Source organism: Cloeon dipterum, chromosome 3, assembly GCF_949628265.1.
Source record: "Cloeon dipterum chromosome 3, ieCloDipt1.1, whole genome shotgun sequence".
NCBI lineage: Eukaryota > Metazoa > Arthropoda > Insecta > Ephemeroptera > Baetidae > Cloeon > Cloeon dipterum.
This window is the reverse complement of record NC_088788.1, coordinates 35878045-35892152: the sequence shown is the minus strand read 5'-3', so window position 1 is coordinate 35892152 and position 14108 is coordinate 35878045. Positions and strand designations below refer to the sequence as shown.

The window sequence follows — 14108 nt, the reverse complement described above, 5'->3', positions numbered from 1 at the left end:
AAAAATATACATCCTTTTATTTTTGGCATTGCTAATTTTTTAGTTGACTTTGCTCAGAAGATAATAAAGTTGACGAAAGAAGTAAATATTTTTCAAGGCTGCTTAATCTGATGAACTTTTTGGACCCCTTATTGATGCTGTTTAGCATTTCATAAGCAATCTGTACGGGAAGGCTGAAACATGTCGTGGAACGTTTTGCGCTGCATTTTTGTTGGCCTGCTGATCTTCTCGGTGGATGCATCGTTTTATGGTCAAGAGCAAACCCAAGAACAACAACAACAACAACAACAGGTTTGTATACAAAGCATGGTAAATATCGAAACTAAAAAATGATTGAACTTTTGCTAGCACGTTTCCTTCGATGGCAGCAGTGAGGATCTTGGCCAACAGAAGCTGATTGAACAGTAGGATAATTTGCATAATTTGATTTGGTTTTTTTTTTTGGCGGTGGATACTTTCAAGTTTCAGACACAAATATCTTTTTAAGCAAATTAAAACAGATTATATTATTCTGGAGACAATTAATTAGAATAAATTCATAGGATACTTTGAAATTTCGCAAAACGAGCTGCAATTTTAAGGCACCACCACATTTTGAGCTGTTAAAAAGGAATATTATTACCAAGATTAAGTTCACTAATGCTGAATTTTTCATGCCCATGTATAACAATCTTTTTTTGAAGGGATAATGACAAAGATGCACTCGACAATTCGGTTTTCGGAGTTTTGAACGCATTGCTTACCCAAGTGCAAGAAATCAACCGAAGAGGTCAAAAAGTTGAGCTATCCAAACTGGACGTGAGTTATTAATTTGTTTTGATTGAGAAACAATAATTGATATAATTATATATGATTCACCAGGTATGCCAATCCCGAGAAGGAAAGGAAAAGCTTGTAGTTCAGTCCGACGCTTACAAACATCTGTTGAACATCACGGAGACCCTGATTGAGGAAGTCCAGCAAATAAAGAGAGCTAATTTTTAACAAATATAATTCTCGCCCTCAATAATTTTAAATAATAACGCAGGGTCAGGGGGAAGGATGCAACCGGAAATGCAGGACTTTGCAGCAGCAGGAGCCGACCAGTGATCTGGTCAAACAAGTATAAAGCTTTCAATCCACTTGAATACGTCACTATTTTATATTTTACTTTCAGGTTGATTGCTTGAGACGCGGTAGCTATATACGATCTAATTATTATTTAACTAGTCTTAATCTGTGTAACATCTATTTAGGGGCCAACCTAGAAATGAAAAGATTAGTCTCGGGGACCTACTACTTCGACAAAACCACCAAAGTAAGTTTTGATTGAAACAAAAATCAGCTCTGAAATCAATATATTGCACCACAAGATGAACTTTTACGAAGTCGAGAATTTCTGTCAACAACACGGCCTCCAGCTGGCTACGGTTGACACCCTCGGCAAGGCGAAAGAGGTGTTCTCCGCTGGGACGGTTCCAAGTAATGTGTACTTTTTAAACGAATGCCGTAGTACTCAAACAAGCTAATAAAGGTCAGGGCTACTGGGTGGCCGCCAACGATATCAACCAGTCGTCGGGAGACTACCGCTGGACCATCAACGGAAAGAAAATCCACCCTGAAATGTGGTACAATACTGCTCCTTACTTCAGCCCCACCCGATTCAGGGTGGGACAGGAAACATGCATCGTTCTTTGGGGAAACCTCCTCTGGGACTTTCCGTGTGCGGTCAAAGACCGCTATGTCTTGTGCGAAATGCCCAAGGACTGCCACGAAATCTTGAAATTCGCTTAGTCTTTTGAGGTTTGAAAACATGCTTGTAGATTCCCAACTGCGAGGGATAGCAATAACCTTTTTGTTTGTTCTACTCACGGGGAAATCCTTGTTTCCAATGCATAAACTAATCCATAAATATGATACAGTTAAACATATAAGCGGCATTTGAATTTTTGAGAAATTTTTTTAAAGCAAATATGCAAGGTCATTTTTTTAATTATTGCACGCATGGTAAAACAGATAATCAAATCTAAAAATTTTACCAAGTGTTTACTGAAGGCAAAATATTATATATTAATTTTCAACTGTTGACCTGTATCAATCTACTTTGAATAAAAAACTTCCCGCTTGGCTAATAATTTTGTGTCATTTTAACATCCTTTTTTCAGCGTATGAATACTAAATTGTAACGCTATGCAATATGCTATACAATTCAGTCAAGCAGGTTGCCAACGAAACATTTAAACTACACATGTCATATTATAGGAGTATGATTTTATTTTTGGTTTTAATTTTGATTGAGACAGTACATTAAAATATAATTTTTATATCACAATGAAGAGCAGATTATAAAATTTGAAATCGATCTTTTATTATGGTCTCATTTGATAAAAATCTACAAAATCCCAAAAATTACACTTTTATTATAAATAATTATAGATTTCGCGTTGGTAGAAATTCCGCTCAAATCATCCAATTTTGTCGACAAATTCTTCTAGAAATTGATATCTCGGTTAATTAATGTAGTTGATCTTACTGTGGTGCCTGCTGACCCCTAGAGACCAGCGAGAGAATTACCAACAGCGACTGAATCATAATGCAAATCTTCTGAATGGACCCTGCGACTCCACGTGAGCGACTTTTGAATCACGCAGCATCACTTTTTATCTTGCCGGAATACACTAAGAATTAAATCAAAACATCTCCAAACATTTTATTTTTCACAATGTTATAAAACGAACGATTCTACCTTATGGACACACTCATTATTTTCATTTTTAAAGTCGAAATTTCGTCTCTCCCATTTGGAACAGGTTTAATTCGGTTAAAAATTACAACAGCCCCGCTGCAAGTTGGATTTTACGTGGTGCGGAGCAGACGGCATGTGATAATCCCACGTGCAATATCCGCGCCGAACATAAATAGCAGGCGAGCAAGAGGGCCAATGCGTAATATTTTGTGAATTACACGAAATGAGAATGTAAGAAGAGGGTATGATGACGCCGAAGAGGCGTTTTATCTGCCGGACCGATCGCTGCTAGGCTCTCGCGAGACGAGCCAGCGCTGCATGCTGCGCGCGTTTACATTGTAAAAACTCACCTTGCTGTCAACAAGATTCGCCGATCGATCTTCCGATCGCGGCAAAATGATATATTTACTAGAAGATGCTTTTGTTGTGACATTCTCATCACAAACAGCGCCATTATAAGCTCAAAATGCATTGGTCTGGAAATATAACACGGGGGAAAAATTCCTAGAATCCACAAACAAACATGTATGGGCAAAATTAATCCCATTTAAATGGTCTCCAACGGGCTTGATGCGAGCTGGTCGTAAAATCCGCTCGTGGTTACGCGTGTATATTCATAATTCAAAATTAACTCTGGCAATTATCGCTGGAAGTGGTGTAGACTTGCCAACTTTACTACCTCCACGCCGCCGTAAATGTAAAATTAATGAATTTAAGTCTGATTTATCGCGCGTCTCTTTATACACGCACATGCCCAAGTGGCTCTCTGGGCAATCAAGTGTCACACACACCGAGCATAACGTGTTTTATGTCGCACTAAATTGCAGCTCGTTCCGAGAAATCGGCAGCACTCGAGACAGACATTCCCAGAAGAAATTTGCTTGCTTTTAAAGATAATTTAATTAATGCAGCAACGGTTCGGCACAAATTTGGCTGTTGCTCTCTTTTGAACACGCGCCCTGAACTTTTGAGCTGCTAATCCACGTGCGAAGATACAATCTCTGTATGAAGGTATGTTCTGTCGCACTTTCCAGATGTTCATGTCTTCTTTTCGGCCCTTGCGCAAAAAGAGGTAGGCGCTCGCCACGTTCTACAGCAGAAGGCCCACTCGTTCAGATGAAATAATGGTGTACATAGATACGCAAACATGCGCGAATCAAAGAGCGCCGACGAGGACAGTTCGCATTTGAGAAATAAGAAGAGATTGCGCCACGCCAGGTAGCAAATTAATTGGTCTGCGTCTGCAGACAACGATTCCAAGCCGTTTAATATAATCTGACGCTGCAAGTTTACAACTGTTATTACAAAAAATTGCCCAACTTAAAGGCGACAATAGGACACTATTTGAATTTTTGGATGCAATAGGCAATTGATCGATCAAAAATATATTCTACAGTTTGCAATAATCAAAAAAGGGCCTTGCCGCTACGGCCGCAACAGTAAAAAATTAATTTTTTCAAAATTTCTCCAAAATTTCCAGCGCTTGCCCACATTTTCTTGGCAGATTTAGATTCCTCTCGACGAGATCTTTCTAACGGCGTTTTAGGGAAACTCTTTGTTGTGAAATAAAATATGATTTCAAGTAAGGAGACAGTGCTAACTTTGCAGCCACTTTTCTAAAAAATTGCAATCAATTTTGGCTACAACTGAATCCTAAGGGATGAGTTCATGCATTGGCAGTATCAATCCTCTTTAATGCACTGACTGTCATTTAATATTAAAAAAAAACATATATTTGCGTTGAAAAACATCAAGCTATAGAGAACCAACATGCATTGAAATGTATCAAACAAAAATAGGGATTTGATCCTAATATAGTTTCCATCCGAATAAACATTTAGACACAAGGTATCAGACTGACAAGACGCGTCTTTTCAGTATATAATCCAGGAGTTCGAGGGATTCCAGATAATAGGCTGGATCTGCAATCACACTTGAAAAGATCCATCAGGACAAACAAGGTTTTGATATATACTTGTCCATAGCATCTTGATTCTGCTCAACAAAAATAAGATTCCTCAGCTTGCACGCAGGGGGATGACAAATCTCCCTTTTGTGAGGCAGTCATTGAAAAAATGTCGCGCTGGCCCTTTGTGGTTTGTGTTGAAAAGAGCTTTGAAGAGGAATATTATTCTGTGAGTGCAAGTAAGCTTGCTTTTTATTTTGGTGAGCGAGAAAGCCGGCTGCGTTGAATGAGGTGTGATGTGTGCAACCGCCGCAAAAGCGAGAAGGGTTGTTTGCCAAATAAAGGTGTCGCTTTTCACGTTGCGCTTGAAACTCTATCACTCGAGGGCCGGCTCATTTTGTGGCTGACGCGGTGACAACTATTTGGCTTGACGGCCGGCCTCTAATGTTGTACCAAAATATATATAGGGGGAAGGTATTGGCTAAATAAAAGATAGCGGCAGTTCTGTTTTGCGAGACGAGGTTTATGAATTACGGGAAATTATTATTGCCACATTTTGTAAGTAGAGACGCAGTAGAAATCGATTGGAATACATTCAATGTGAGATTACAAATGCATGAAAAATTGCGAGTTAATTTATTAAATCGTAGCCAGCAGGAATGCACATTCAGGAATTCTCGAGAACATTCACTGGAGAGCGTTGGCAGTCGAAAATTTACAAAACAAGGCTCGTCCTTTGACGTTCATGAGTGTATAAATATTATTTTCATTAAATAAAGTGTGTGAGAGTTTATTTTTGGCGTGCAAAGACACAACAAATCTCTCGTCAGTTCACACGGGTTTGCTCGCTCCCACAATACGAAGAGAGTTCACTTCAGTCGATCGATTTGATGGGGTGGAAAACCTCATTTGCATCTGTACTCCTCGACGCGCTCCGTGCACTCCGAGCACTGGACGTAGCAACACCAGTGGAACTTGCACCTACACCGCTCGGTGCGGATGTACTGGTACGTGTTGTAGCCACGGTCGCAGCACAATTTCGAACAACTGTCAGCACCTGAAAAAATAATAGCGAGCATGAAATTAAAAAGTAGAAGAAAATCCATTCTTAAATTCACTTTTTTTTTGCTAAATCACGATGGAAAACTTTAAATTAATAATTCAAACTAATCTTGATATATGGTCTAAGCACTTATATTCAAGGGGAGAGAAAGAGGGATGCTTGTTAAAATTGATTTGAGCCATTTTGAATTGTTTACACACTCATTCGGTCGCCTCTATTGCTTGAAACCTGCGAATAAAGCATTTTTTTACCATTTTGGATGGGGTGGAAATAGGGTTGAAGGGGTTAAAACCCTTTATTTATCTAGGAAAGGTTATGACAAGTCGAAAGGTGCGCAGCTTTTGCAAATCCGGTGCTTAGAAGCTGAGATTTGGTGAAAAATGTCTTTTTTCCAAGGCGCGCTTACGTAATAATACAGGAGGTCAACTAATTCTCGGATTCTAAGAGTCAGAAATACAAAAACTGCATATCAATCGACTAGTCGCACGTCCCGTAATGTGCTGAAGTGGTTTCAAGGTATTAAATAACAAATTCCGTTGCTCAGGGAAATGCAAAAAAATACATTTGTTACTTTTTTTGAGTTTTTAGTGTAATAAACGGGGTTGAAGGATTAGCACCCTTACACTGCTTTGGCTATCTAGGGGAGGTTCAGACGACTCGTGTGGTGTTTGGTTTTTTAAAATCTGATAATTAGAAGCTGAGATTTGAGCGTGCAAACATTTCTTGGGAAACCCAAAAAAGCAAAAATTTTTATATTTTTTTATTTTTAACAAGAAAAATAAATTTTAATTTTTATATAAAAATAAAGCTAATAAAATAATACAAAAATAAAGCAAAAAGCCATTCCAGTTTTTGGTGGATCTACCCTACTTTTTGGCACTATACAAAATGGAAATGTCAAAATTTAATTAATTTGTGGTCTCTATTTATTTCAAATTTGACATTTAATTCGAAAAACCAACGTAAATGTCCTTGATCTTTGACCTATAACATTTCAATCAGCGGAAAATTTGTTTCTATTGACGAGACGAGTTCAACGGTGCCCAAATTTTTGTTCTTCCAGCAACCTGAAGAACTTTATTCTCAAAAACCAGAAATTTATATATATTTGAATGCCTGCAAAACCCGAAAAATGGGGAATTTGGGGTTTTTCCAACGGTAATATTTTCAGTCAAAAAGAACCAATTTTTGGCACAAGAAATCAGGACAACTTTCTTCTGCTTTGGGAAACTTTGGCTTAATTACATAAAAAATCAACTGTCATTTTTTCAGGTACATATGAAGGTAACACCATATTGGTTGAAGAATACAGAAAAAAATGTTTAAACTAATTGGGAATCTTACCAGAGGAGGTTCTGTTGCAGAGGCGGCCGGAGGTGCCGAGCGAGTCCTTGGAATAATCTCTTTCGCAGTAGTTGGGCGATTCGTACAGGTAGACCAACTCGGCCCTCTTGGGCCGTTGCAGCGTCGGCGGCGACCTCCTCACGGCGCCCTGCTGCCGCGCCCACGAATCCCTGGCAGGCTTGTGCAGGGCCAGAAAGGGCACCTTCGACCTGCCCAGGTCCATGTTGTGGATGGTGGGGTCGGAGGAGACGCTGTTGGGCCCGGAACGCTTGTTGGTGTTGCGCGTGGTGGACCGCACGTATCGAGCCTTGTGGTATTTCTTCTTCAAGTGGTCGCCGATTTTGCGAAACGGCGGAAGGAACACCCAGCAGGTTTTCAGGGTGCAGCTGCCCGACACGCCGTGGCACTTGCACTCGGTTTGAAGGTTTATTCTAACTGCCTGAAAATCATAGAAAAAATATCATGAATACATTAAATTTAACACGTAAATATTTGGAAATTCGATGGCTTTAATTTGAAACAGTACACAGAGATAAACGCACTGAGAAAAGTCTCCAAATGCATTTTTCCTCCAATTAGAACTCCATGTTCTGCTAACGACGATTTTTTAGTTGTTTCATCGATTTTTAATCGCAGACTCCCATTTAAAGTTGATTTAAATCGTTTTATTCGAGTTTTATTTTAAACCCCAACTCGGAGACAAATAACTTGAAAAAATCCTCGACCCAGATTGGCAGACGCAATGCGCATGTCAGCACCTCCCACGCGATTCACGGTATTGCATCAGCCAATCAGCGTCATTTCGTTCTCACTTAAATCGGTTTTAATCAACTTGTAATGCATTTCAGCGAATATAAATCGATAAACCAACTCTTTAGCTGCAAGTAGAGATCAAGAAATCGTTTGCACGTGCAATGGTAGCAGTAAAATGGTTCTTATGGGCGACATTTCTGAGGTCTCTTAGCTCAAATTGAGTGAGCAATGGTTACGTAACAAAAAAGTTTGAACGTTCTAAATCAATATCCAAAAGCTTCCTTGATTTTGGAGATCATCCCGTTAACTTATTTAAATTGAAATATTCCTTATTATTTAACCTTTTATGTGAGTTATTTCTAAATGGTACCAGAGTTTTGGGGGAGTGCCGTAAATTTCGTCAGAATTTCGCGGAATTGTTGTTGTGTTCATCCAGCAAGGGGAACAACACCGTGAAACCGTAGGTGTTAAAACTAAATATGGCAATTTGTTCAAAAAAGGCAGGTGAACCGGCTCGAGGACCACGTGTGCAGCACAAAACGGAAAAGCGAAACAATAACGCGAATTATAAATTAATTTACATAACGAGTTCCTTCACCGGTGCGCGCGCGTTATATTATGACATTTGAGTTAAAGGCACGTCGCAAAGAGCTACTGAATTTCATTAAGAAAGAGTTGCCTGCACTGCCACTCCGCCGTTTTCTTTTCCTGGAAAACTGTCTACTTTTGAACTTGCCGGATAAGTAGTGACAGCGGAATTAAATTTAGGGAGAAAAACTTTGCATGATGATGAATGGACACAGGACACAGGCACTGGCCATTCTGATCACAGATTGTGTGGTATTTTTACTCGTTTTTATTTACAAGGGGAACACCTATTAATCCGAAAAAGATGGTGTTTTTCGCTACAATTCGATAGTGTTTAATTTGATAAAAGACGACAATTTTCCAAATAAATCCACGCCCAAAATCAAAATTTTAACAAATTCAAATTTAACATGATTTATTGTAAAGCGGTCGGATTAAAAAAGTTTGCCCATTTCTCCAAATTTACTTTTCAGAAGCAATTTCGTTTTTACAATTGGAATAAATAATCCTGCAATGAATGAAGTTGCGGCACATCACCATAATTAACGCATCCACATGCAAAAATGTGTAATTTCACTTCCGAAGAGCTAGTTTTCTCTTTTCAGCCAGAATGGAATGCACCGGCCTCTGTTGAAAATTTTAATCAGCTTGTTGCCCACGTAGACACGAGAAAAAACAAGCACGGCCGCCTTTTAAAAAGGTGCCTGCATACCTGGAGGAGCTGAAAATCTCAGAGGAAAAGCTCGGAAACCCGTCTGCAGCCGAGTCACGCGTAAAATATTCACCCCTTGAGCTATTTGCGTTCAATTATGGTGCGACAATTTGATTAAATTACGTTGGCTGCTGCGATTTATTTATTTCCCTTCGCCTCGCTCTAATATTTTAACACGCTCGCCGGTGGCGATTTAATGGAAATGTGAGCTGATTGTACTCGAAATAAATATTTATGTCTTCGACTGGACTTGATGATACGGCAGCCGTTGCCACAGGGCATACCGCCTTTGCACTTTTGTCTGCCTAGTCGCTTCTCGCCCCGCAGACCAAGTTTTTCTTGATTTTGCAGTTCGAGCGTGCTTCAAGTAATAAATAATAAGCGTTTGTGGCAGCGTTGAACAAACACTGAAGAGGCCGGGGGTTTGAGTTATTGTTATTTGAGATTTTTTATATTTCTTAATTCTCTATAGTTTTTTTTTATTTTTTGGATGGACGAAGATTGAAGTAAAGCTTTGCAGAAAGAAAACTCCTTTTTACCTTTACTGTCTTAAAATTAGGAAAAAGCTGGGAGTTTCCAGGTTGTCATTTAAAGACCGTCCTTTTAAAGACATCAATGGAAAAGATTTTATCCCAACCACTACTGTTCTTTAAATTTCTGCTTCACTAACAACTCGATCATCGAATCAGACTTGATAGGTGAATGCTAAAAGGAAGCACTGAGAATTTAAGTATAAATAAGAGAAACTCGTGACTCATTGCGCAAAATCGCAGCTAAAAAAACCTCGGTGGGAGTTTTGTGAGTGTGTGTGTCGCCCTCGTCGTGAAATGAAAAAAAATGAATAATTCAGCACAAGGGGTCGCAAAAACAGGTGCATTAAGGCGTGAGCGTGCAAGTCGGCGCGGCAAACAAGTGTTTCGTTTCAGAATTATGATAAATTGCAAGCATGAATCGCGAATTAATGCGGCTGCAGTTGCGTTTGGGCGAGCGCAAAACCAACACACGCCGCCTCCTCAAGCGTATAAATATTTCAATCAAACTCGTAAAATAAGGAGTCGCGCCGACATTAGGCTCGCTTTCAAAACGTGAATGGCGCGGCATAAATCAAAAATTAGAGTCGTGTGTAATCACTCGTCAGAATAAAGAGAGGATCCCTTTTATGGCAGCGACCAACATTATCAAAAGCCGCGCGCAATAATAACGCTCTACGGCTGAACCCTTTCTTCGTCATTTCCTGGGATCGCCTACGCCATCTTTTCCCAGACGGCAGCAATAAAACAATGCCGCGTGTGTGTTTCTAATAATATACGTAGTTAACGTGCAGCTTTTCATGAGCATTTGATTGATTGACAGGTCGATTTTGCAGCTTAATGCTCCGCGTTTCAGGGGAAATACGAAACTTGGTCACGCATAAAGCTCAAACAACTAGTGAAAGAGAGTTAACCATCAAACAGGAAATAAATCAACACAAAATAGAAAGATTTCCAGCTTAACCATTAAGAACATTGTTGACTAAAGCAAGTAGTTCATGAAATTTAGCAACAGTTTATCTCTAAAATCAGGGCCGAAGAACAGTTAAATTTCAGGTTTTGCCTATAATTTCTCAATTTTTTTCTTGATTTCAATCCCTTTCGTAGCGATCTATTCAATGGTCTGCGTAATTTGAGGAAAAAATCCCTAAAATGTTAAATAAATCGTGATTTTACAGTAGGGAGACAAAGCAAACTTTTAAACCGATTTTCTCAAAAAAATTCAGCTCTGCTCTGCTATGGTAACAAGCAAAACATTTTCCCCAGATTTAACTGAAGCAAGCTCACCTTTCGGCCAGCCTTATTGTTGTGCAGATTCATGAGGCTTCTCTCGTCGCGCTCGATTTCGCGCGCGTCGACGAACTTGCGCGAGAAACGCACTCCGAACTTGACGTCGGGGCTGCAGCCACCCCACTTCCAAGCGGCCGACGACGTCAGGTCGTCGTCCGAGATTGGCGTGTTGGCCGCCACCATGTCGGCCTTTGAGGTAGTCGCGCAGCCGCAAAAGGAGATGTTGCCCTGGCTGCACGCCTGCGTCACGGCGTAAGTGATGCCGGCGCTTGCGATTGCGTATCTGAACGCTGCCTCTTTGCTTCCTGAAACAAAACGGTTCGGTTCGTTAGCAATTTGTATCATCACGTGTGTTTTTGTAATTTTTAGTATTCAGTGCTTGAAAATTTAAAATCCTTGCATTTAAACTTAACAATAGCTGGTAGAAACTTTTATTTCTGAATGTTAAAGAGGATTGATACTGCAGAATCCTGTAAAATGCTTGTTGCCAATATATTAACTCATCCCTGTTGAAGCCAAAGTCGAATGTAAATTTTTAAGAACAGTTGCTGCAAAGTTAGCATGCTTTTCAAACGGTGAGAACGGTCTCCTTATTTGAAATTCCATTTTATTTCACAACAAACAGTTTCCCTAAAAGGTTTCATACGCTGTTGGACAGATCTCGACCAGAGGGATTGAAATCTGCCAAGAAAATGTGATCAAGCTTTGGAGAAATTTTGATTTTTTTTCTGTAGCAAGGCCCTTTTGTATGATTACAAATCGTAAAAAAATTGTTTATCGATCAACTGCTTATATTGCAAATAAATAAAAGATTACGAAGAGTCAAAAGGTGTGCAGTTCTGGTGAAAATATTCAAACCAGCCAGAAAAAATGATAAAGCGCTGTAAATTTTCGGAGAAATATTTGATCTCTGAATTTATACCGTAGCTTTTGTCCTGTTATAAATAATTTATCTATGTCTAAATTCTGAAGGGGAAGTCTGTCCGATTTTCTAGTCAGTTTTGTGCTTTTATCTTGTGAGTGAAGAAAGGATTAAATTTTGTACTTGAAACGGAAGTGGCACACTTGCAGCAGAAGTTTATGTTTCGTGTGTTTCACAGTGCGCCGGGCTCGTCTGGCTGGAGGTAGCCATGAAAAATAGCTTTCGGGACGTGGGCGCAAATCGGTGACAAATAGGTGAATGTGGAATAATAATGCAAATGGGAAAACTCGTATCGCGCGCGCGCGCGCGCTCGATGCGGTTTCTCGCTGTCCCGCGGCCGCAGCACCAAATTATTATCTTCTGCTATACAGGTATGGAAACTAGAATTAATATTTGCCAACGTGTATTCGCACGCGCGCGCGACAGAAAGCGTTTTGCAACAAATCGCGTTTACATGTTTGCACTAAGAGGCGTACGTCGTTTTTATCTTGATTCCACGCGCTCTCTCACCACTTCTTTTAATAGGCATGTTACCCGCGCGCCAGGGCTGATGTAACGTCATCATATTTGCTGTTTGGGCAGGCGAAATGCTCTTTCTTGTATAAATTTCTGTGTGTGTGCGTGTGTGTGTGTGATTTACCGGCGAGAGATAAAAGGGACAAAGTTGCTCACTTAAAGGAGGAGAGGAGCGAGACGAAATAAAAAGTGATATAGTGCGAGTCGATTGATAAACTCCCTGACAGATAGCAGCAAATAACGATTTTCTTTTTCCTCTCCAGCTAATTAAGACACAGGGCTTATTCACCGGGAGAGGAATCAACGTCAGAGACGCGGATTACATTTTATTTATCTTTCTGTGTATAAATTTATTGTGAGAGAAGTGCCCATTGAGCGGGCGGGGATATCATAGTTATAGGATTATGATCGCGCGCGGCTGGCCAGAGTTATGGCTAGGTATTACTCAAAAAGCTCTCTGCCTTTTATTCTTGTACAACATAAATATTTCATCCTGACCCACGCCGAATAAAATAAATTCGAGGCTGGGTCGAAATTAGCTAGGCACACACTCACTTTCTCGCAGCAATATCCTCCAATAATTCAGACACAATTGAGCAGCAAGACAAACTCAATTAAATTTTGAGTTTGGAACGGATAAATATGTTAAATCCATCGGGAAAATGACTTTGGTTCTTGAAACAGCACAAAAATTTAAATTTCCACAGTGCCAATTAGATTGTTGATAATTCGACAGGGCGAGCTGAAATCTTTGGACACGTAAAAACCGTTAGTTTTGCTGTTTTTGATCCAAAAAACGCCACAAAAACGCTGGAGAAGAAAGCAGCTCTCTAATTGGCTAGCGCTGGCCTAAGATCGAGACAGCAGCGACACAGCGGCAGCCAGTGAAAACGAGTTAAGAGAAAATAAGTCTATTTGCTCTGTCGCTGTGGCGCTACCGTCTCGGTCTTTCGGCCAGAGCCAATCAGAGAGCCGCTCTCCCTTCTCTTTTTTCTAGGTTCAAACCATTAACCGGCAAAGTAAACGGTTTTTAAAACTAAAATCCAATGCTACTCTAATGAAACGTCTGTTCCTTTCATTTTTATTTTGTTGCCGGAAAACATCTCTCTTGTTTGAAATCGAGGCTTTTACCGAAATTCGTGAATGTGGCGGCCGGGGAGTGAGATAATTGCAGCAGACTGCATAAATTTCCGCCCGCGCACCCACAGCGAGAGCGCCTAAACGGCCGCTACCTACATCATTTAATAACGAAGCAAGACGTTAATTAACATCTCATAGCGCGTGATCGGCGGCAAGATAATAATAATAGGGCGCCCAAAGCTCTGGCTGGACGCGAAAGAAAAACCTCCACCGCAATATTGTCGCTGCTGGCCGTGGCGCCCACACCTGCGCGCGAGGCGTGACCACGCCGACCCCTTGACCCTTGCGCGATGCCGGTCCGTTCTCTTTAAGTTTTAAGCACACGCACGCATACGATATCGTGTGTCTCATTTGAGCACGTAAATTGATTAGCCATCTGCACTGATAGATTGAGAGCCGCGTGCACCTATTCATTAATCGCGCTCCTTTATCCCTATTCAACTGCGTTTTCCGCTTAATGAAATGTTTGTTTGTGTGTTTGTTTGTCCGCTCATTTGGTTATTTATGTCGGCCGTCGTGGGAATCTGCGCCGACAATCTTCGCCCCCGTCGTTACTCGATATCTCGCCAGCCAAACGCACAAAGAAAGCAGCCAGTTATAAATTTTTTCCGCCTCGAGT

At 40.5% G+C, this 14108-nt stretch overlaps 2 protein-coding genes across 3 annotated transcripts in view; one reads left to right on the top strand and one right to left on the bottom strand.

Annotated features, from left to right (window-relative positions):
* The first annotated feature begins 139 nt into the window (after positions 1-139).
* Positions 140-2114, top strand: LOC135940680 (uncharacterized). 2 transcript variants are annotated; one of them, XM_065485674.1, is made up of 9 exons: positions 140-291; positions 349-404; positions 684-798; positions 862-972; positions 1028-1102; positions 1157-1175; positions 1236-1297; positions 1353-1461; positions 1514-2114. In XM_065485674.1, exons 1-9 carry the CDS (start codon positions 181-183, stop codon positions 1771-1773), a joined length of 918 nt encoding a protein of 305 aa, XP_065341746.1. In that variant the 5' UTR covers positions 140-180; the 3' UTR covers positions 1774-2114. The 2 variants fall into 2 exon arrangements, with proteins under 2 accessions (XP_065341746.1, XP_065341747.1); XM_065485675.1 differs by having other exon boundaries at positions 158-284; positions 348-404.
* Positions 2115-5139: 3025 nt separating this feature from the next.
* Positions 5140-14108, bottom strand: part of Wnt2 (Wnt oncogene analog 2) — a 35616-nt gene continuing 26647 nt past the window's right edge. The window contains exons 3-5 of the mRNA XM_065484627.1: positions 10909-11216; positions 7039-7477; positions 5140-5688 (exon numbers count right to left, since the gene is read on the bottom strand). Of these exons, the coding sequence (XP_065340699.1) occupies positions 5537-5688; positions 7039-7477; positions 10909-11216 (899 nt within the window). The 3' untranslated portion in view covers positions 5140-5536. The remainder of the gene's footprint in view (positions 5689-7038; positions 7478-10908; positions 11217-14108) is intronic.

Bases quoted from the DNA above. Each gene is read 5' to 3' on its own strand.
- LOC135940680 (XM_065485674.1), top strand. From the start codon at position 181: ATGTCGTGGAACGTTTTGCGCTGCATTTTTGTTGGCCTGCTGATCTTC. The intron at 292-348 runs GTTTGTATACAA...AACTTTTGCTAG, and splicing joins AACAACAACAACAACAACAG to CACGTTTCCTTCGATGGCAG. The intron at 405-683 runs GTAGGATAATTT...CTTTTTTTGAAG, and splicing joins CAACAGAAGCTGATTGAACA to GGATAATGACAAAGATGCAC.